Here is a 22,608-nt window from a genome sequence, read left to right on the forward strand (position 1 = left end):
CAAGAAGAGCAAAAAGTACCTCACCTGATCCACTTAGTTAAGAAGACCTCCAAAGAGGGACAAACAGGCTACATTGAGCAGGGGAATGCAGGGGGAAAAGAGACAGTCATGAGTAACAGCAAGATTAGGGAATGAAGTTACGTATTCTGCACACCAGAGGAAACATATTGCCCTAAGAAAATATTCTCAAACCAGTCAAAAAGTGATATTTACATATTGCTAGAATCAGTTCTTCACCTGAAATGGTATTTCAGTTGTTGCATGTAACTCAAGAGGAAGCACTCCTTATATTTAACATATTGATTATGAACACAGCAAAATATATTCAGTTTACCTTTATTGAGTTGACAAATACCAGCCAAAAAAAACATTTATAAAAATCAAAATATTTAAATAACCAGCAATTGAGATAAGTGCCCTTACTAGTTCAGTGAATAAGATCTAGCAACTACTCTATAGTTTAAAGTGATTTTTTTTAAACTTAACATCTTTTGTGCAGCTTTTCTATTATGCTGTGTGGAGATATTAATCAAAGTTATATGCCCCAATTCTGTAACGACAATAACATTTATGAAACCAACTCTTTCAAAAAATAGTAAACTGTTCTTTTGGACATAAAATCATCATGTGTTGCACTGCCACATTCTACGGTGCAGTCAAGTACATAAAATAAATGTTAGTTGGTATGTTATCAGTGAACAAACTATCTAAATTATTAGTTTAATCTCATTTCACATGGTATACAAAGGAATATTTTCACTGCTAACTTGAAATACTACACAAGGAAACAAGCAATTCAGTAAAAAATGGTCAGATCTCCTCAAAACTGATATACTAATACAGTATATTTCAGAAACTGACTAAAAGTTAAGCTACTAAAACATGAACAAAGTTTTTTTGCCACAAGTGTATATGACTTCAGAAATACTAAAACGTGGCTAAACTGCATTGAAACTGTACATCTTATTCAGCAGAATACAATACATATTAATCCAGGCAAAAAAAAGTTTAAGGACAAAAGTTTCAACATAAATAATTTGCAGCATTTATTCAATATTGAATATTCAGATACTTTATCAAGCCAGTTACATGTAAAGTAACCTCTGCCATTTAAATTACAATGTATAATGTGCATTATCTAAAATTACTAGAATGCAGTAGCTTACAATTTACAGTTAGCTTTGAATGAACCAAAAAAAGTGAAACTGGTTTTAATATTGAGATTCGAGGGAATAGCGTACACTACCTGTAACAGATATTTAAATGACTTTCATGGCAAGCTCAATCTATGTAAAAAGAAAAGGGAGTCATTTCAAGAACTATGAATTCTTTCAGTTTAGGATTTGAACACTTACCGTCAAAATTAAATTTCAGTTTTATTTTTTCCAAATAATGAGGGAACCAAATATTACATTAGATTTACTATAACAAAGCCTGCTCTGAACATCTAAACCCTGTTTCTAACGAGAGCAGAACAAGGAAGTTCCTCCACCAGCAAGATAGTTATTCCACCCAGATTTATGATTGGAAAGAACTCCTTCATTTTTTCTTGATTAATACCTTCAAGCTGCTCATGAAGAGCAAGATCACAAGTACAATGGGTAAAACTGTTCTAAATATGACTTCAAGCAAAAGAAATATTCAGAACAAAGTTGCTTTTTTATCTCAACAACTGTTTTCAAGTTGAAACTAGACTTGGAAATTCACCATACAGTCAGTTGACAGATCTCCTGACATTTTCAGTGGATGTTAGTTCCCATGCCAGGCATATCTGATATCTAAAATACAGAGTTATGTGAATTTATAACAGCACTTTATGAAGATTTAATGTGTAACACACTTACACTTGACACAGGAAATATTTTATAACTTTAATATATTAAACATCTCAGCAAGGAACATAAAGCCTATGCACACAATACAGTGACATGAACAAACACTAAAGACTTATTTTTCCTTTCAATAGCACTGACATTGTGAATGGTTAACAACTTATACTATATCCTAAAACAGTCTCCTTTCTCCACACAACCTATACATACAGTATCATATGAATATATTACATAGCACAGAAACAAGCAGCAGATGCATTAAGGGAATAGGGGCTATATGCATCATATAGCCTGCCTAGGAAGAGGCAAACGTCAGAAAACCATTTATGCAATTAGCATAGATAAAATTAGTAGAGTTAATTAAATACCCGTCATTTTCAAAAGTCAATCCACAGCAAGGGGAATAAAGGCTTTAGAGATAGTTTTGCACCCAGCTTCAGAAGCAATATGAGCAGATTAAGCTATCAAAAACTGGGTCCACTCTGGACTGGCCTTGATGCACATGCAGTACATTTGTTTTCAGAATGCAAAATTAATTGGGAATGTCCGCACTATTGTTTCGATTTCCATATTTGTGATGAATGACTAGCAGCACAACTCCTAGAAAGAAGCATATGGACCCCACAGTGATGTAAGCAATTCCCAGAAATGGATTTTTGCCTCCCATCCATGATATGGTGCTCAGGATCATCCGTTTCCGTCCATCGAAACTGTACACAGGGTAATCTGAAGAATATATAGGAAAATTCACCCTAATTACAGTCATTTAATTAGAAGTATGGCTGGCATATTACAACTTGAGATCATTTCAGTTGGTAACAGAATGTAACACACCATTCCCCCAATATCTGATTTCCTTAGTAACCTAATTTTCATTCTCAGTTTTCATGTACTTTCCACTACTGTGCAGCAAAATGAAAGACAACAATAAGGATAATTACAATAAGGCTCTCACTGACCAGTACACAGCTGCTTGTCGCACAAATGATTAAGAATTCTTGTACAGACCCTGCTAAATTTTTAATATCAGCCTCTGCAACTCCCTTTTCTTCCTCCTGTCTGGTATTTTGGATTCTCACCTACCTTCAGTCTGTCATCTACTTTACCTGCTGCTCTGACCACTTCCATCTCATTAAACCCCTTCACTGACTTTCATTCACCTTCAAGATCAATTTTAAGCATGTCATGGAGCAGATCCTCATCTGGTGTAAACTGTCATAGCTCCAATGACTACAGTTTCCACAAGTGGAGGGAGATGGTCCTTCACATTCAAGGCTCCCATCTATTTCCTATTCTTTTCACAGTCTTTCTTTCTCCCTTCACTACACCCAAACCGCCTGCTTTACTTCCCCTTTTTTAGTATGTCTTCACTGCAGAAGTAACTGAGATGACTGAATCTGGACATGATTAGCGGCATAGACCTAGCCACAAAAGGTGACAGCGCACAGCTATACTCGAGTGCATCCAATGGACTGTGTCCACATGGGAGCTGTACTCTCACATGTGAAGCATTAAAACTTCTGGGGTAATACCCTATGGTTTAATGCTGTACGGCTCTATGAACTATTTCCACAGTGTTTTGTGGAAAAACTTGTCGGTCCTTTATGGGCACCTGTGCTGAAGTGGTCTTAGCCCACCAGAAGTAAACCATTTCCAGTCTGTCACATGCTAGATTTCTGTCTGTAGTCTCCATTCTAACTTGTAGCATGGCCTGAATCCAACACATCTGCGGCTGGCATTAATGCAACTCTCATTCTGGAAACAGGAAGCAGATGCAGGCATGACACTGGTAGGGGGCATTTTGACAGCAGCTTTTCACCCTGAGAATGCAGCAGTGTGCCTTGCTAAGGAGATCACAAAGACTGAATGCAGACATGGAGTATTGGAGATAGCTGATGCAGGGTTTAAACACTATGGAATCCCTCCAACCTGACTAATGCTTCTGGAGCAGAACCACAAGCAGAGTGATGGGACTATATTGTCATGGAGAGCTGGGATGATGAGCAGAGAGGCCAGAATTTCCACATGAGGAAGGCTACATTCTTGGAGCTGCATGAGGAGCTTGTCTTGGCCCGTTAGGACCAGGAAATGCAGAAGAGACAGAGAAAAAAAATATACAGCCTGGTGGAGGATTGTGGGAAGGCAATGGCAGACTAGTCATTCCTGAGTTGATTTGCCTGTGCCCACACTACAAAATGAACTGGTTACCAGACCATGCATAAGCAGCACTATGCTTTAGCATATAGCCCCAGACAGGCCAGATAGCTAGGGCTGAAAGCATCATAACAGAGCTAGGATCTGTGTATATAGTCAGGAACTAGCTTAGGGACAATATCCAAGTAAGAGCCCAAGTTAACTCTGCAGCGAAGACAAGCCTTAAGTGTCCTCCAGCTTTATCTCTGGGTTTACCATGCAAGCCCTGAAGCTAGAATCCATCCCTTGCATTGCCATGCCTCCACCGGCTCCTCAAAAGGCACTATCGTTCCTCAGTGAAATATTAAACTGAATGATTGTCTTTATACCTGTCTAAAGGACTTAGCACATTACTGCCACTAAATAAATAATTCCGTACAAAAACTAGTAAAAGAAAATGACTGAAGTTACAAAGTCAAGCACTCAAAATTTAGAAATGCCAGGACTAAGGCTGCCGCAAGATGGATTTACTTGTGCATCTGTATATCCTGAAATCTGTGCAGCAGCATGCTTCTGAATTTCTTGACCAGGAACCGAAAACTCAAACTAAACAGATTACACTAGAGTGTGCCTGAAGCTTCTAATTTTCTGGAACCAAAAATTAATTGGTTTAAACATCTTGCAGACTCCACAAGCATATCCTACATTCTTCCTGACCCAAAGTTATTCACTGTTTATAAACTTTAAAAACTCAGGCTGTTTGACAAAACCCATCAAGAAGTCTCTGCACACCTCAACATTCTCAGAGGTTCAAGTTTCCACAGCAAAAAAACAATTCAAAAGCCTACAAAACAATCTAAGGACCAGTTCTCATTTGAGGACAAATCAAAAATGTGAAATGTTTAGGCCAGAAACATGTGTCTGATAAATGCCAGGCTTTTCTTTAGTGATTCATTTGGGCACTCTTTACAGTATCAAACTGGTTACTTCCACTATAGATGCTATGTTGCCCTCTTCCAACCAATTAACAGAGCAGTGTTCTTTGCACAAGTAGTAAACTGGGCTGATAATTTCATTAATTTACAAGTAGACATGCTATGTGGTTCTGCTATGCAACCATTAAAATAAAGTACAAAAAGGATATTATTCACAAACATCCTCTGCATTAGCTTCTCTGAATTCATCTCAAAACAAAAGTTTCATATTACATGTTCTCAAAACTGAAATACTGACATCTGACAAATTCTGAAAGCTACAAATACATACATTCAAATATTCCAGATGATATTAGCAGTTTTAAAAGTTTCGATAAAGGATACTGTATGTGATCTCCAAAGAGTACTTTCCAGCTTGTAAGGTAGGCTGCAAGTTATTCTTTCTCTCAATCAAGCGATATAGTTTACGAAATGTAGGCAATGCTGCAGTACGCATCCACACAATAAAGTCTTCATTAATGAACCCATTGTTGTCTGATTCTGAATCCAGCATATACACTGGTTTGGGCCAGTTCACAGGCTTTGTTGTGCCTAAAATTAAAGAATTCAATTAACTAGAAATATTTAGATAAGAGGTACATCTTCCAGGTTTAGATACTGGTGTGCACTTGAACTTTTTTCTAAGACTCTGAGGTATATGTGCTTTTCCAGATATTGGCAATCAAAAGTAATTTAGTTTTTGGCCAATTATAAATCAATGCAAGGAATTAATACAGTTGCCAGAGGATCATACTCAGATCAATTTCAGTCAAAAAAATTAGATTTTGGAAAAAAATGATGATTTTTACAGAACCTATCAATAGAAATATTTTTAAATGTAAGATTAGTGAAGTACTTTTGGTATCTAAAGAGTTGTAGGATTTGTCAGAGTTAGCAACCCAACAATTACAACACTCTGCTAGCATATTACAATTTGAAAGTCAGAATGGTTCAAAACTAAGTGAAACGCAAAAAAGAAAAGTAGTCTGAGTGGTACAAAGTTATATTATTAAAATATATAGTAATCCAAAGCATTATTAGCAGCATAAACAATAACATTTTCTTATGGCTATGATTTTAAGTCAGCATACCTTTAACCATGACACAAAAAGTTAGAACCAGATATCAAAGGATTAACAGAAAGGGTGAAACAAGCAGAAATTAAAAGTAAGCTGGTAATTAAGTGCAACATTAGCTGCACTCCAGCATTAATTGCTAGCTGAATATTTTGTTTCCAACAATGTTTAACTCTTATAAGAATGAGCGTACGCCTGAAAGCCATGACTTTCATGATAATTTTTGTTTAAATAAAGAGCATTGCCCCACTCAGTCTCACATAGAGCAATACTCTTCCATAAATATTTACAAGTTAGTTAGTTGTCAAATGCAATGAATGTGAGTTTTTTACACAATCCATATTATAAAATAAAGGATTTGACTTAATTCCCCATGAGAGTTCATAAAGTTAGAATAGCGTGCCTTGATTTTTCTTTTTATGTTTATGACATGTTTTGCTTGACAATCCACTAACTTTACTTAAGAGATTTTCTAGAATTTCAGAAAGATAGCCAGGGAATTATAACATGTTCTAATTCCAGCATTTTAAAATATCAGTTTCTTTCGACGACTGTACTGATTTTAAATCATTAATAAAAATACTACAGTAAAATAAACACACATATGATTGTCTGAAAATGACCGAAACTATCTCTCTGCATGGCAAAAAAAGTGTTGAGCTTGGTATTTTTAGCAGAACCACAGCACAGTTATATTAGGATGCCCACTACAATGCTTGTACAGAAAGAAAAAAATCAGTAACAATAGCTTTTTATTAAAATGTGTTTGACATGTTTTCAATATAAAATTTTAAGATCTTACCTTGGAAAAGTGCTGTCAAATTATTTGCATTTCCAGAAGGATTCCTGAATTTAACGTTTTTATCTGTCCACCAAGCAATACCTTTTTTATTCAAAGTAATAGGGATCCTTGTTTCATTAATAACATGAAACAATTCCAGCGTATCTAATATGAGAAATTCAAGTTAGAGAAAGGGGGTAGAAAAACCTTCAACTGACTCTAGTTTCATCTTTTTATGATTATTTGATACTTCCACACAAACTGGAGAAGGCAGCATTTATAGCCATGACTATCAGAGTAAATGAATTGTTTCATAGGACACAATGTGTTACAGAATCATAGCAATGTAGGACTAAAAGGGATCTTGATAGATCTTCTAGTCAAGTCCACAGCACTGAGGCAGGACTAAGTATTATCTAGACCAGTGGTTCTCAAAGCCAGTCCACCGCTTATTCAGGGAAAGCCCCCGGCAGGCCGGGCTGCTCCAGGTCAGTGGGGGCTGCGGGAAGCGCGGCCAGCACATCCCTCGGCCCACGCCGCTTCCCGCAGCCCCCATTGGCCTGGAGTGGCGAACCGCGGCCAATGGGAGCCGTGATCGGCCGAACCCGCGGACGTGGCAGGTAAACAAACCGGCTCAGCCTGCCAGAGGCTTTCCCTGAACAATCGGCAGACTGGTGTTGAGAACCACGGATCTAGACCATCCTTGGCAGGTGTTTGTCTAACGTGTTCTTAAAAAGCTCCAATGACAGAGATTCCACAGCCTCCCTAGGTAATTTGCTCCAGTGCTTACCTACCCTTATAGTTACGAAGTTTTTCCTAATGTCTAACCTAAATCTCCCTTGCTGCAATTTAAGCCCATTACTTCTTGTCCTGTCCTCAGTGATTAAGGAGAACAATTTCTCACCTTTTCTTAAAGCACCTTTTACATACTTAAAGACAGTTATCTTCCATCCACACCCCCCCCTCCAAATCTTGTCTTCTCCAGATGAAAGAAACCCAATTTTTTCAATTTTTCCTCATAGGTTATGTTTTCTAGATCTTTAATATTTTTGGTTGCTTTCCTCTGGACTTGCTCCAGTTTGTCCAATCTTTCCTGAAGCATGATGTCCAGAACTGGACAGAATATTCTAACTGAAGCCTTATCAATGCTGAACAGAGTGCAAAAATTACTTCTTGTGTCTTGCTTGTAACACTCCTGCTAATACATCTCAGCATGATATTCACTTTTTTTGCAACAGATTTAAGTTGTTGACTCTTAATTTGTGATACACTCAACCCCCAGATCCTTTTCTGCAATATTCTTTCCTAGGCAGTCATTTCCCACTTTGTATTTGTGCAATTGATTATTCCTTTCTAAGTGTAGTACTTTGCATTTGTCCTTCTTGAATTTAACAACATTTCTCCATTTTGTCAAGATCATCCTGAATTCTAATTCTGTCCCCAAAAGGGCTTGCAACTATTCTCAGCTTGGTATCATCCACACACTTCGTAAGTGTACTTTCTATGTAATAATTTAAATAATTTATGTAGATATTCAATAGAACCAGATCCAGGACAGATCCATGCAGGGCCCCACTCTGATTTGCCCTTCCCGCTTGACTGTGAACCATTGATGACTACTAAGATAATCGCCAATGGCTCAGAGATGGGGGGGGGGGAGCAATAGCTCAGTGGTTTGAGCATTGGCCTGCTAAACCCAGGGTTGTGCGTTCAATCCTTGAGGGGGCCATTTGGGATCTTGGGCAAAAATTGGGGATTGGTCCTACTTTGAGCAGGAGGTTGGACTAGATGATCTCCTGAGGTCCCTTCCAACCCTGATATTCTATGATTCTAGAGATCTCTTCAGCCAGTTCCTTACCTATTCTAGGATGGATTTAATCAGGCCTTCCCAACTTGATGACATCTAGCTTGTCTACGTAATTCTTAACTTGTTCTTTTCCTATTTTAGTCTTAGATCCTACCATTTACACTGGTGTTCACTATGTTAGTCATCCAATCACTGTGCTTGTTTTTGGTGAAAACAAGCACAAAAGGCATTTAACACTTATGCCATTGGTGCAATTTCTTGTTTCTGTCTTTCCCTCCTCATTAAGTAATGGGCCTACTGGGCCCTTGGTATTCCTCTTGCTTCTCATGTATTTGTTACCCTTTATATTCCTAGCAAGGTTAATCTTGGTTTGTGCATCAGTCTTTCTAATTTTGTCCCCAAATGCTTCTGGGTTTTTTTATATTCATCCTTTGTAATTTGACCAAGTTTCCACTTCTTGTATGACTCTTTATTGAGTTTCAGGTTACTGAAGATCTCCTGGTTAAGCCAGCATGATCCCTACCAAACTTCCTATCTTTCCTACATTTCCCACACACTGGGATAGTTTGCTCTTGTGCCCTTAATAATGTCTCTCTAAAAATCTGACAACTCTTGTGAACTCTTTTTTTCTCCCTTTGACTTCTTCCCATGGGATCTTACCTACCAATTCTCTGAGTTTGCTAAAGTTTGCCTTCTCAAAGCCCATAATCTTTATTCTGCTGTTTTCTCTCCTACCATTCCTCAGAATCATGAACTCTATCATTTCATGATCATTTTCACCCAAGCTGCCTTCCACTTTCAGATCATCAAATAGTTCCTCTGTTTATCAGAATCAAATCTAGAATAGCCTCTCCCCCAGTGGCTTTCTCCACCTGCTATAATAAAAGGTTGTCACCAGTGCATTCCAAGAACTTGTTGCATAAGCTGTGCCATGCTGTATTATATTCCCAACAGATGTCCAGGTAGTTGAAAGCCCCCATCACCAAGTTCTGTGTTTTTGGATGGATTTTATTTATCATTATTTGTTGTTTAAAAAAAAGCCTCATCCACCTGTTCTTCCTAGTAGTCTACCGTGGACACCTACCATGACATCACCCCTTCTATCCTTACCCAGAGACTTGCAACAAGTCTGTCGCCTACTTCCCTGTCAACCTCAGTGCAAGCGTATACATTTTTGAATATACAAAGCAATGCTTCCTCCCTTCTTTCACCTGCCTGTTGTTCCTGAACAAGCTACACCCTCTATCCAATATTCCAGTCATGTGAATTATCCCACCAAGTTTACGTGATTCCCATATTTCTTGCATTCGTATATAGATATCCATTTATTAGATTTCCCCTCTACATTTCCTCTGCTCTCCTTTGTCCCTGCTGTGTTTGCCCATGTTTCCCCACAGATTCTGACCCTTCACTCGGAGCTCCATATATTTTATTTTATATATAGTACTACACACACACACTAGATAAACGTAACAGCCAGCGCCATGTGGAAGTTATCCCCAACCCTTGCTGCCATAATTGAATGAATCTGATAACACAGTTTCAGAAGGAAAATAAGCAGGAGCAGTTCCCCTAGCATGTTTCCCCTCCAGCACTCAAGTATAACAAAATCTATTTGCTCTGCACAGCTAAAGCTTGTCTAATTTAAAGACAAAATCCTCGAACATTTTTAATCAATTTCAAATAATTTATAGCACAATTTGACGTGTGGACCAGATTGCAAAAGCGTCTTGATATTTTTATAAGGTGGTTTAAAAGAAAATACCATACCATTAAACATACTGTTGGCAATAGCTCCACAAGGAGCAATGGGTTTACCCTCACTCGTGCGGTAAGGCTCACACTCCTTACTGGGATTCTAATATTTAAAAGAAAAGAAGAGATAGTTGAGATCTGCAGCTAACTAATCCCATTATAAACTACATTTTCTGTATGCCTTGAACATCATAACTTGAATTGCCAAAAGTCTAAACTATTTAAAATATCATTTTTAATATTAATTGTAATAGTTTTTACTCACTAAACAAAAACTGAATCAGACAAAGTTCAGAATCCACATAGTGCATACATTGTAGACTATAAAGGTTTCTTTTTAATCAATGCTCTATATAGTGGAGTTTTTGTATGCTTTTGATCTAATGCTTCAGCATACCCAAAATATATTTAAATAATATTTCCACCATTAAACCATTGAGAAAGTTGACTATCTGAAAAAAAGACTTAGGCACTTAACAGTAAAATATTTATCTACCTATAAAAGACCAATAAATATTATTAAATTAAAATGTAAAATGTTTTGAGACAAAGCATCCAAGTTACTTACTGGAACTCTCCCACCCTTTTATAAAGGTCACAGGGAACAGAGCGAGAAGTATCTGCTGGAGCCGCAAATAGCCAACAACTCCCTTATCAAGAGCCGAAGGCCCAGTCTTCACTTAAAAGTTAGGTCGACATAGCTACAGATATGTAAATTGCATACCCTGAGCACCACAGATATGCTGACTTAATCCCAACTGTAGATGCAGCTAGCCTGATGGAAGAATGCTTCCACTGACCTAGGTATAGCCCCTTGGGTACATGGAGTTCCTACAGTGATGGAAAAACCCATTCTGTCACTGTAGTCTATGTCTTACACTAAAGAGCATAGCTATGGCACCACTGCTATGCTACTGTAGCACCCATAGTTTAGACATGGCCTAATTAAGAACATAAGAATGGCCCAAATGGGTCAGACCAATGGTCGATCTAACCCACTACTTTGTCTTCCAACAGTGGTTGGTGCCAGATGCCTCAAAGGGAACGAACAGAACAGACCAATTATCAAGTGATCCATCCCCTGTCGTCCAGTCCCTAAATCGCTGACTGCCAGAAGCGGGAACACCCAGAGATTGAGGTTGCATCCCTGATCATCTTGGCTATTTGCCACTGATGGACCTATCTTCCATTAATTAACCTAATTCTTTTTTGAACCCAGTTATACTTTTGGCCTTCACAACAACCCCTGGCAATGAGTTTCACAGGTTGACTGTGCCTTATGTGAAGAAGTACTTCCTTATGTTTGTTTTAAACCTGCCGCTTATCAATTTCACTGGGTGACCCCTAGTTCTTGTATTATGTGAAAGGTAAATAACACTCTCATCACTTTCTCCACACCATTCATGATTTTATAGATCTCTATCATATCCCCCTCAGTCATCTCTTTTCTAAGATGAACAGTCCCACTCTTCTTAATCTCTCCTCATACTCATTCTTTTTTGCCATTTCCTATACTTTTTCCAATTATATTTTTTTTTGAGATGGGGTGACCAGAACTGCATGCAGTATTCAAGATGTGTGTGTACCATGGATTTATATAGTTGCATTATGATATTTTCTGTTTAATTATCTATCCCTTTCCTAATGGTTCATAAAATTGTTAGGTTTTTTGGCTGCTGCTGCGCATTAAGCAGATGTTTTCAGAGAACTATCCACAATTACTCCAAGATCTCTTTCTTGAGTGGGAACAGCTAATTTAGACCCCATCATTTTGTATGCATAGTTGTTAGATATGTTTTCCAATGTGCATTACTTTGCACCAATCTGCCATTTTGTTGCTCTGTCACTCAGATTTCTAACTCTTTGCAGTTTGCTTTGGACTTAACTATCTTGAGTAATTTTTTATAGTTCGTAAATTTTGCCACCTCACTGTTAATCCCATTTCCCAGATCATTCAAGAATATGTTGAACAGCGTAGGTCCCTGTACAGATCCTTGGGTGACCCCGCTATTTACCTCTCTCCACAGTGAAAACTGACCATTTATTCCTATCCTTTGTGTTCCCACACCACCTGTAGAAGATAAATCATGCCTAAAGAGGCCGTGAGAAACTTCACATAGTTGTTTTGAATACATGCATTTTAGTACTGATATTTGATAACTAGTAGCTAATCAACTGGAATGCTGAATCTGAGTATCCAATTCTAAGCATTGAAATCTGCTATCTAGCTGGGCATTGTTCATTAGTGAAAGATAAAACTTCAGACAGAACAGATGGAGCTAAACTGGTTTCACTGCCTGAAAAGCACCACAGATCTAAGCTAATCAGAACACATTTATTTGCAGTGAGCAATGATCAATCTACTGTACCACAATCCATCAGATAGAAGTACAGAATGTCCATTTAATGGAACATATATGAAGTCACCAGTATAACACTGATTCTTTGACAATGTCTCCTACTACATAAAGAGAAGTGTCTATTTCACCTCAATGTTGAAAATGCTTCTGCAGCATGTTGATTTATGTTACCTAATTATTACTAATGATTAGACTTGAGCATAAATAAAGTTTACTTACAAATAAAGAACTATTATCGCCATTTAGTTGGCTGTCATCCCGAGACTTCACATAACGACGATGGTTTTGATAGAAGTTGGACAGTCCATAATACATAAACACATTGGTCTGCAAAATACAAGGTGGCAGATTGAAAGAGGATACTCAATAACACCAATACTAAGATAAGGATCCATCAGATACATTAATGTGTTGATACAGCCAGGAAATTGACAAATATTTACATACTGATATTCTATATTTATTCTAGATCAGTAATATTCATAATATATTTGCTCAGGAGACAAATCAAAACAAAATGTTTTATACTTCCAGTATTGTAAACTCAGCCTGGCATCTGAAAGACAAGTTGTGTCCTTCTAGCCTCACATATCACAAGTCATCATCAAGAAATTCTGAAATACCTTACATTCGCTGTTTAACAATTCAGAGGCAACAATGAAAGTTTCTTTAGTGTCAATATCTAAGTTCAAGGGGCTTCCCACACTCACTGTATCCAATACTAAGGCCCATATCCACAAAGGGACTTAGGCACAGCAATGCTGAGTATTGGTGTGCCTAATTTTTAGGCACCTAGAAAAATCTCTGAAAGAATAATGGAATCCACGAAGCCTGAGTTAGGTTCTTAGCCTAGCTTTTCTGTACAATGAATGCGGAGAGATAGGTTACTAAAGCTGTGATCCACACAAGCCATCACGTTAGGTGGCTCCTTGCCTAACCTAGCCAATGGGAAATGCCAATGAGAGTGGTGTATCATAAGCCCAATCCCTTTCATGGATTTTCACTGGCAAAATCTGGGCTGCAGAGAGGCATCTAAGCTTGCTTGTGATCCACAACTGGGATACTCCTCTCCTGGAGTCAGACGGCTTAGCGCCTATGCATGAAACAACGGAGGAGCAGCAGCCACCTTCCTTATAACTTTTAGCCCACTCCGAGGACTCACCTGGAATATGAGAGACCCAGGCTCAGTTCCTCCCCACCCCATCTGAAGGGGAGAATGGATTTGAACAGTGGTCTCCCACTTGTCAGAAGAGTGCTCCAATCACAGGACTATTGGATATTCTGATCTGGGTCTCTCTCACTTACAACACAGGAGTGATCAGGCAGCATATGGTCACACGGTATTGCGCAATTCAAGTAGTCCCAATTTTCCAAATCTTTACATTATACAGAGTGTTTCTGAAATTCACACAGAAACTCAAATTTTCTTTTAAAACATAAGACCCCCAAACTTGTAAAACTGAATGCCCTCAGGGACATTCATAAAGCTAGTTTGCAAGCCTTGTTTACAATGAATTTATTGTCAAAATCTCCTTTAGTTGCACTACCACCTGGGCGGTTCCATCAATGACTGGGAGTGCTAATGTACGTTGGCCACTTGCATCTATACAACAGGGTCATCTAACCCTGGTTAATGATAGTTAAAACATCAGCAGGCAGTCTATGCGAATGCTCCTTCATATTGTACCATCAGTGGTGCAACAGAAACAGAATTTAATAAAAAGCTCAGTACAGACTGTTAAAGACTCACATGGTAAATCTATGGATTCGTGACTCACGGATCCAGTTAATGTTACACATTTCTGGGTGATGATAAATAAATTAAGACCTGATTCAAACCTGTTGTACCAGATGTAGTTTGTGGAGAAGACATACAACACATAGGATTAGCTGATGGATGAAGAGAAAAGCATAACAGGATTTAATTTTTAAGAATAAGGCAAATATGATGTTCCTCTAACATACAAATTTAGTTTTTTGACTTAAGTAAGCAAATGTGAAGATAGCTAGTACAATACCTTACAAAAGCAATGATAAAATGCAAAAGGCATGAACGTAAAATTATGAGTAATTCTGATGGCAACTCACACACAAAGTAACAGACCTCAAAGGGATGATCCAGTATAAAGTCAATGGTGCAAGTACAAGGTGGTGTGCTATTCCAGGACACGTTCAAACATTTATTGCAGGGACTAGAAGAGTCAGTTCCTGTGTAATCAATCTGCAAGAGAAAGAGGATACTGAGTTACAAAGAGAGAAAGACATATACCACGATTACTAAACCAAACAGACTGACGTAATCTCTGCTGTTTCTCAATCAGCTCCATCTCAAATCCAAAGAATATTCCTACACAGAAGACTTCATATAGAATTAAGGTTTCACAGGTGGATTTTTCACATCACAGAAGGGGGGGAGGGGAGAGAATGTTTGTGCTAAAAACAAATCAACACCTGGAGGTTTACTTAATACACTGTTACTCCCCATTTAGGCACCTAAATAAATGAGGCAAGATTTTCAAAAGCACTCGGAACCCAAACCTGGAATCTGCTGGGTGCTTTTGAAAGGCTAGCTCTTAATGTAAGATATTAAGACAATGATGTTGGCATGTCTTTAAAGAAAGCTACGAAGAACAGATTACCACTGGATAGTGGAAAATACCATCGGTATTTATTTGATTGATTGTGGATTACCTAACTTTTAAAATTATGTTATTCAAACAACATTAATATGAAGAGTTAAAAACCTCAGAGAATATATACATGGGTCAACTCATCATCCTGTTTGGTGTTTTCAACAAACCTTTATTGCAAAGTATGTAAATGCATGAATTTTGCACTGTGTCCTGAAGGATCAATGATAATTTGAACTGTTTGGATGGTTTTCTGAAAGGCTATTGCACACTGTTTTGTCTGGTCTATTGTTGCAGTTGAACCTATTGCCGACCCCCATTATCAACAATACTTTTTCTAGTGTATACCAGGTTTGAGTGTCGCCAAGAAGCTTGAATTAAATAGGGTTATCTAAAAAATAAATAAGTTTTAGGCCCTGTGTTCACTTGGAAATAGCACCATTTCAGCAGCCTCTGTCAGCAAAGTGTTTGGATATAGATCTGTAACAGTGCTGCCCAGTCTGTCCTGATCTATCCAGGCAGTTAAACAGCAGTTGAACTAGTATTGTACTGACACCTGTTGTCAACAATTGATAGTTTTTCTATGGCAATCCAAACCTAGGATGAAGTATCTTTCACACAGACCTTAATAGCCAGAACCCACTCTATTCTCTAGTCAGCCAAAGAGTCCTACATTAAAAAACAAAGCTTGTTATTTTAAGGCTAAAAAGGCAGTTTGTATTTTAAAATGTCAGGTCTTTAAAAAACTGACTGCAAACTCTATGAAGTAGAAAATCTCTCTCTCTCTCTCTACATGTTTGTATACCAGCAATGGGACCACACTCTTGATTGGGGCCTCTTGTCTCTATGGTAATACAAATATTAAACAGTAATTGACAGTAGCAGTAATGCAGAAAGAGAAAGAACAAACCCCATATTTTTTTTCATTTGTGGGTCACCTATAATTGATAGCACACTTAACTGCTCTGTTATAGGTCAATTTTGTTCATCCTGATTAAGTAAATAATTGGACAACCATTCTGTATACATTATTGATAGTTTAAAAAAACTGCTTTAGACCTGGCTCAGTTTGCCAGTATCTTTTAGAATTGATTTTCAATGTGATGTTTCAGCTCCTGAATGATTCCTAAATAATTTAAATTTATCCAACACTTGCTGCACTGTTCCCTGGGTAGAGGAAAAGAAAGCAAGAGAAACTGGTAAGACACTAAAGACACCTTTTTGCTAGCCATATACTTGTTTTCCATCCAACAATTTTTTTTTTTTAAACTGGACTGCTATGAACACACTACCTATCCTCTGAAGTATGTTTATGTGACCTAAACAGAATTTCAGAAAATGCTCGGAAAGCGCCTTACGTAAAGGATATGTAATTTTATGTTACGTTAAAGCAGTTGGAAAGCTTCCATATTTCAATTAATGACAACTGGAACGAAAATCAGCGTGAAACCTATATATTGTTACTTGACATTTAGGTGAGTGATCAGGACTAACGAAGTATGCTTAAATTGCTTCTTATACATCCCCCTTCATAAATAAAACCAATACAACCATTATTTTTTAAACAGGAGACAGAATAAACACGTTTGCTTACAGTAAGAGGTGGAATTATTCACTCACTCAGACTGCTATTAAATGTATTAGAATAGAGGTTCTCAAACTGTGGGCCGTGGACCACCAGTGGTCCGCGAGCACCATTCAGGTGGTCCGCAGATAGTTCCCTCTAAGATGCGTGTCTGGGTGACCGCACACAAGAGAATGAAGGGCCACACATCTAAATTAGTGGAGCCATGCAGGCATGGCTCCAATAATTAGGTGCCTGGACCCTGGAGAAGACGCACATGTAAGGTGACGTGGTGGCCTTGGGGAGAATAGGGGGCAGGGGGCAATGGGGTGAGAAGAGGGGGTGGGAGGGAATTTGGGATGTCAAGGGCGGTGGCCAGAGATAGGGGCAACTTTCCCCAGCTCCAGGGCTGTGGCTGCCAGGGAGAGACAGCCCTACTTCCCAGCTTCAGCTCTGTGGCTGCTGCGGCAGGGGAGAGACCCCACTCCTTCCCAGCCCCAGCTCGGGGGCTGCCGCGGTGGGGTAGATCCCCTTCCTTTATTACTGTTTTTTATATAGCGCTTTTACACCGCAGATCACTGATTGGATGCAGATACAAATTTTGAATCCCCGCAGGGCTCTATTTGTCAGCTCTGGATTATTTCAGAGAGGCATATAGGCTACTCTAAAATATGCCAGCTAGCTATGGCTCTGAAAGGACAATATATAAGCCAGAAATGGCCCTGGCACATTCACATTCCAGCCCACACCCTTTATTCCATTCCAGGGACTGCAAGAATGGCATAGAAAACAACTAAAATGGTTCTCTGCCAGTTAGGGATTTACTCATGCCAAGGGAATCCAACAGGTCTGTTGCCACACAAGGGGGCTAGACTGCAGAAGAAAATTTGGTTATGTATCTTTAAAAAGACAATCATTAAAGAGTCTGGGAAATAAATGAATGATCCCCATTGGGATATAATCTTTTATCACTATCACAACGTATATTCCATGCCATTGAACCTTAACTTGTCAAAAACAGTGGGAACAGATTTATTTATTTATTTATTTTTAAATAAACATTCCTCTACAGCTAGCAGATCTATTTTATGTACTTATACAGACACTATGGTCTTAGTCTCAATATAAGAACCCCAAACAGAAAATGAACAGAATGTTTCCCAACCAAGCTGAAAAAGGCAAATAGTACATAAAATGTAAGAAACTAGGCCAAAATTTTCACAACTGGGAACTTCCAATTACAGCTTCTTAGTCTATATTTAGGCCCCCAATCCCAAAAACACTTATCCACATGTTTAACTTTAATCACTGGGACTACTCATGCAAGAAATGTGAAGCACGTGTGCAAATGTTTGTTAGGTCAAGGTCCTAGGCACCTAAATAAAAGCAGCATATTTTTCAAAGATATTAAGTAACTGAAGCACAACTAACCTCACACGGTATGTCTTCACTGCATCTGGCAGCAAGCTTCCCAGTTTGGGTTCAGTCTTGTGTTAGCATGCTAAATTCAATACAGCTGTGTAGACACTGCTTTGACGCTGTGGCTCCCAAGCCCACCCTACCTCTTAGGTTAGAAAGCCTGAGCTGCAACATTTATACAACTTTTTTTCTCACATTAGCATGAGCTCCACTAACACAAATCTGTGGACCTGGGCTGGGAGACTCACTCCCAGATGCACTACAGACATACTCATTGAGGCTGGGAGGGCACAGCTTTTCTGAAAATCAGACTACATAAATTTAGTTATCTAAATATAGATTCAGAGCCTTAACTTCAGGCACTCTGCTCTGAAAAATTTGCACTTTGATTTTAAATATTTTTTGTTTTAATAATTTATTCTAGAACAAAGCTAAGAAAATTTGTTTCTTTAAAGAAACGATCAGCTACAATGGTGGTTAATGTGTTAGAAGCAATACCTTTTTACTCTTGTTCCAATCATTAAAGTAACACTCAAATTTAGAGTTTACATGTCTATCCTAAGTGTTATTTCAAGAAGTTACTCTATCAAATCCAACCGGGTTCTTTTAAGAAGCTCAGGGTTGATTTGGAGATGGGATGTGTGGCCTCAAATCTGGGCAGAAAGGCATGTATATTTTTAGAAAGCAATTAAGAGCACACACAATACTGGGAGAACATGAAGTACATTTCTACCTTATCTTTCACATTCCTTTCCTTTGAGGATTTATTTTTAAGTAGTCTGATATTTATATTCCTTTGCATATTGTATTATGGTAGTGTTACACAACATTTGAACAGAGATATACAAATGAAAAATCTCAGACACTCTTTCAATCTAGCAAATGAAATCAATTCCACAACTACTCCATCTTCACTCCTCAAGGAAATTATCTCCACTGATTGATAGACAAAAGTGAACAATCCTGTTTTTTATATAACTGGTATGATTCGGTATGATTCGATCTGCACACCAAAGTGTATTTTTAAGGGGCTCAATCTGCAGCCTCATATCCGCTTCACCTTATTACTGCAAGTAAATCCACTGTTTTAAATGGTACTACTGAAAGCAGCATATATGTAAGTGTTTGCAAAATCAGGGTCTAAGTCAACACAACAGAGAAACTAAGAGCTGATCAGATTTAACAATGATGGCAAGTTTGTTTTTGATGATGACGTGCAACTTTTCAGCTTGGAGCTTTTTAAGAGTTGTAAAGCCAAAGCTTAAGGGTTTATATGAAAGCTGTAGCTAAGTACCAGACGCAAAGTATTGTCTGAGTATTTATACTACACTGTCACTGGAAAATGCAAACTGAAGAGCACACACCTTTGGTGCATTTACTGCTAAATTTATCTCTGACATGTCAGGCTTCTAGAGAGCATCCATACTAGGAAAAAATGTGTTTTTTATCACCAAAAAAATAAACACGACTTTTAACATGCTACAGATGTTTACCTCAGCCGGCTATTAGCATTAAACTATATTTGCCTTGTCCACACTAGGATTTTACCATGTGTTAGTAAACGTGGAAAAAAGCCACCTTTTTTCCTAGTGAAATCGAGGTCCTAGTGTTGAAATGTATGCTGACCAGGCTAGAGCAGTGGTCACCAACTTGTTGTTTGCAATTGACTTGTCGATCCTATGAACTCTCCCAGTCGATCGTGATCTCTGGTGGTGTAGTGGGGCTGCCGCTAAGGCAGGCTCCCTGCCTCCCCCAGCCCCACACCACCCCTGGAAGCGGCCAACGCGGCCCCATGGGGGAGGAGGAGACAGGGGTTTGGCCAATGAGAGCTGTGGGGGCAGTGCCTGCAAAGAGGGGCAGTGTGTGAAGCCACGTTTCCCCCCCCCCGTGGCCACAGGGGCATGTTGGCCCCTTCCGGGAGTGACGTGGGGCTGGGGCAGACAGGGAGCCTGCCTTAGACTTGCTGCACCACCAACTGGGAGCTACCCAAGGTAAGTGTCGCCCGGCAGGAGGCTTCACCCCAACCCCCAGCCCTGAGTCCCCTCCTGAAGCCAGCACCCCATACCTCCTACTACACCCCATACACCCTCCTGCAACAGCCATGAGCCCCCTCCCATAGCGAGCACCCCAATGCCCCTCCTGCAGCCAACCTCCTGCCCCAGCCCTGACCCTCCCTCTCAGAGCCAGCACCCCATGCCCTCTCCTGCACCCCAACACTCTGCCCCAACCTCCCTCCCAGAACTTGCACCCCTCACTCCCTCCTGCACCCCAACCCCGTGTCCCAGGCTCAGCCCGGAGCACCTCCCACACTGTGAACCCCTCGGCCCCAGGCCAAACCCCAACCCCCCTGTCGCAGCCCGATGAAAGTGAGTGAGGGTGGGGGAGAGCGAGTGACCGAGGGTGGGGGGGGGGGGAATGGAGTGAGAGGGGCCTTGGGGAAATGGGTGAGGTAGATCCTGGGTTGCCCTTAAATTCAAGAAGTGATCTTGGGTGTAAAAAGTTTGGAGACCACTGGGCTAGAGAAATCAGTATCAAGGGAGGATGCTCAGGATAGTAGGCAAGGTCATCTTTAGTGTTTTGAGTCTACCACTCGATGTTCTTTCAACCTCCATTAGTCAGTGCAAGAGATAAACAAGTAATTCAAAAAAAGAACATTAACATTTGACCAAATTGACAAACACAGTCATTTCCTACAGAAGCCATTTTTTCACCTCTAAAACCACATCAACCACAACAGCATGAAGAGACAGGAAGGATCTGGCAATGCCCAGTGGAACAGCAGAACCCCTTTAATCCTGCAGGCTGCTAGACTGTCATACTACCTACAAAACCTACCTCACCTGACCCTGGTCTGACGGAGGGATGCTCCATGTGGAAGACAGGGTCTTCCCGTTATTGTCCAGGCTGGGGATTTTTCTCTGTGTTTCAGAGTAGCATTTGCAATCTCAACCATAATGTGGTAAATTATGGAAGGCAGAGACGTATTAGCTACACCCCCCGCCCCCCGCCCGGTACTGTACAGCTGGGTCCCTACAGGGTACTTCCCAGAAGCGGTCGGCCTGGGTTTAGAAAGCCCAGCTCCCTTCTCCCAACGTTTCCTGCGCTCACGATCGCCCCCGCTCACCCTCTGCCAAGGTTTCACCGAGAGGCGCCCAGGGGGAGCTCAGGCTCCAGCCCCGAACAGGGAGCCGCCAGCCCCGTCGCCCCCCGCGGCCGGGAGAGCCCAGCGCCGGTAACCGCCGCAAGAGGGGGCGCCCGGCAGCCCGCGCCCCGCCCCGTCCCGACCCTCACCTCGTACTCGCGGATGTTGTTGGAGGTGACGAAGATGCCGATGCCGATGGGGATGAAGATGAGGCCGATGATGAAGAAGGCGGGCAGCACGGTTCCCGCGGTCAGGATGGGCTGCCAGGCCGGCAGGCGCTGCTGCTTGAATGCCGTGTTATCCGGCTTGCGGCTCTTCCCCGCCCCGCCGGCCGCCCCGCCGCCCGCGGCCCCCACTCCCGATGTATGCCCGTCCGCCTCCTCCTTCGCGCTGTAGTTCACCGCCATGGGGCCGCCGAGGAGGGGGAGCAGCCAGCGCTCCGCTCGCGAACCGAGGCCGCCTCCGCTCGGGCCAGTGAGGAACGGGAGCACACTGCGCCTGCGCGTGAGGAAGGGGACGGTTCCGCACCCGCGGAGCCACTAACAACAAACAAACGTCACCAGCTCGGGTGACCGGGCCCACCTTCTTCCGCCCGCCTTCCCCCAACCTGCGCATGCGCCGTCGCAGTGGGTGAGGCAGGGGCTTGGTTGGATCTAGGGCGCATAATCGATGATGATGAGAGCCATTAACCTCCACCCTTCCGGCGCAGCCGGCGCTCCCTGCCCGTGCCCTGATGGCGCATGCGCAGAGAGAGAGAGCGCGAGAAACCACGCGCGCCCAAGCTTTTCTCTCCCCCCCGCCCCCGTTGGGGCGTACGACGCTCAGAGTGGAGGCGTCGCGTGATCCAGTTGCGCTGCCTTACGAACAGCGGCTCTTGTCCTGTGCAGAGACGCAAATACGTCATCCGGCGGGGAGGGGGGCGTCCGTCAGGCCGCCTGAGCCGCGCCTTTCGAGTCAGCGAGCTGCCGCGTGGGCTGGCGCCTCTCGCCCCGCTCAGGGCACCCGCCGCCGCCCCTGGCCAGCGGGAGCGGGCACTGGTGAGCCCTGCCCCGCGACCGATGCCGCCCTAGGGCCCGGCGGGGGGACGCCAGTTGGGGCACGGCCAGCTTGGGAGCGCCTCGAGCCCAGCCGGGCC

At 41.1% G+C, this 22,608-nt stretch overlaps 1 protein-coding gene and 1 long non-coding RNA gene across 3 annotated transcripts in view; one reads left to right on the forward strand and one right to left on the reverse strand.

The window, feature by feature from the left end:
- The window catches only part of LOC140908714 (uncharacterized), a 30,187-nt gene extending 15,672 nt beyond the window's left edge, over window positions 1–14,515 (forward strand). For both annotated transcript variants that reach the window (XR_012157969.1, XR_012157968.1), the window contains one exon: window positions 11,376–14,515. This is a non-coding gene — a long non-coding RNA (uncharacterized lncRNA). The remainder of the gene's footprint in view (window positions 1–11,375) is intronic.
- On the reverse strand, window positions 321–22,170 carry TMEM30A (transmembrane protein 30A). The gene is made up of 7 exons (XM_073336479.1): window positions 21,623–22,170; window positions 14,823–14,939; window positions 12,938–13,045; window positions 10,374–10,461; window positions 6,818–6,961; window positions 5,285–5,491; window positions 321–2,558 (listed from the first exon to the last, which is right to left on the reverse strand). The coding sequence occupies exons 1-7, from the start codon at window positions 21,878–21,880 to the stop codon at window positions 2,365–2,367; spliced, it is 1,116 nt and encodes a 371-aa protein (XP_073192580.1). The 5' UTR covers window positions 21,881–22,170; the 3' UTR covers window positions 321–2,364.
- Window positions 22,171–22,608: the final 438 nt, after the last annotated feature.

This window comes from Lepidochelys kempii, chromosome 3 (assembly GCF_965140265.1).
Source record: "Lepidochelys kempii isolate rLepKem1 chromosome 3, rLepKem1.hap2, whole genome shotgun sequence".
Classification (NCBI taxonomy): Eukaryota; Metazoa; Chordata; order Testudines; family Cheloniidae; genus Lepidochelys; species Lepidochelys kempii.

Coding starts and splice junctions, on each gene's coding strand:
- TMEM30A (XM_073336479.1), bottom strand. CDS start 21,880: ATGGCGGTGAACTACAGCGCGAAGGAGGAGGCGGACGGGCATACATCG. Junction 14,940..21,622: donor ACAACATCCGCGAGTACGAG/GTGAGGGTCGGG, acceptor TTTCTCTTGCAG/ATTGATTACACAGGAACTGA. Junction 2,559..5,284: donor CTCTTTGGAGATCACATACA/GTATCCTTTATC, acceptor TATATTCTTCAG/ATTACCCTGTGTACAGTTTC.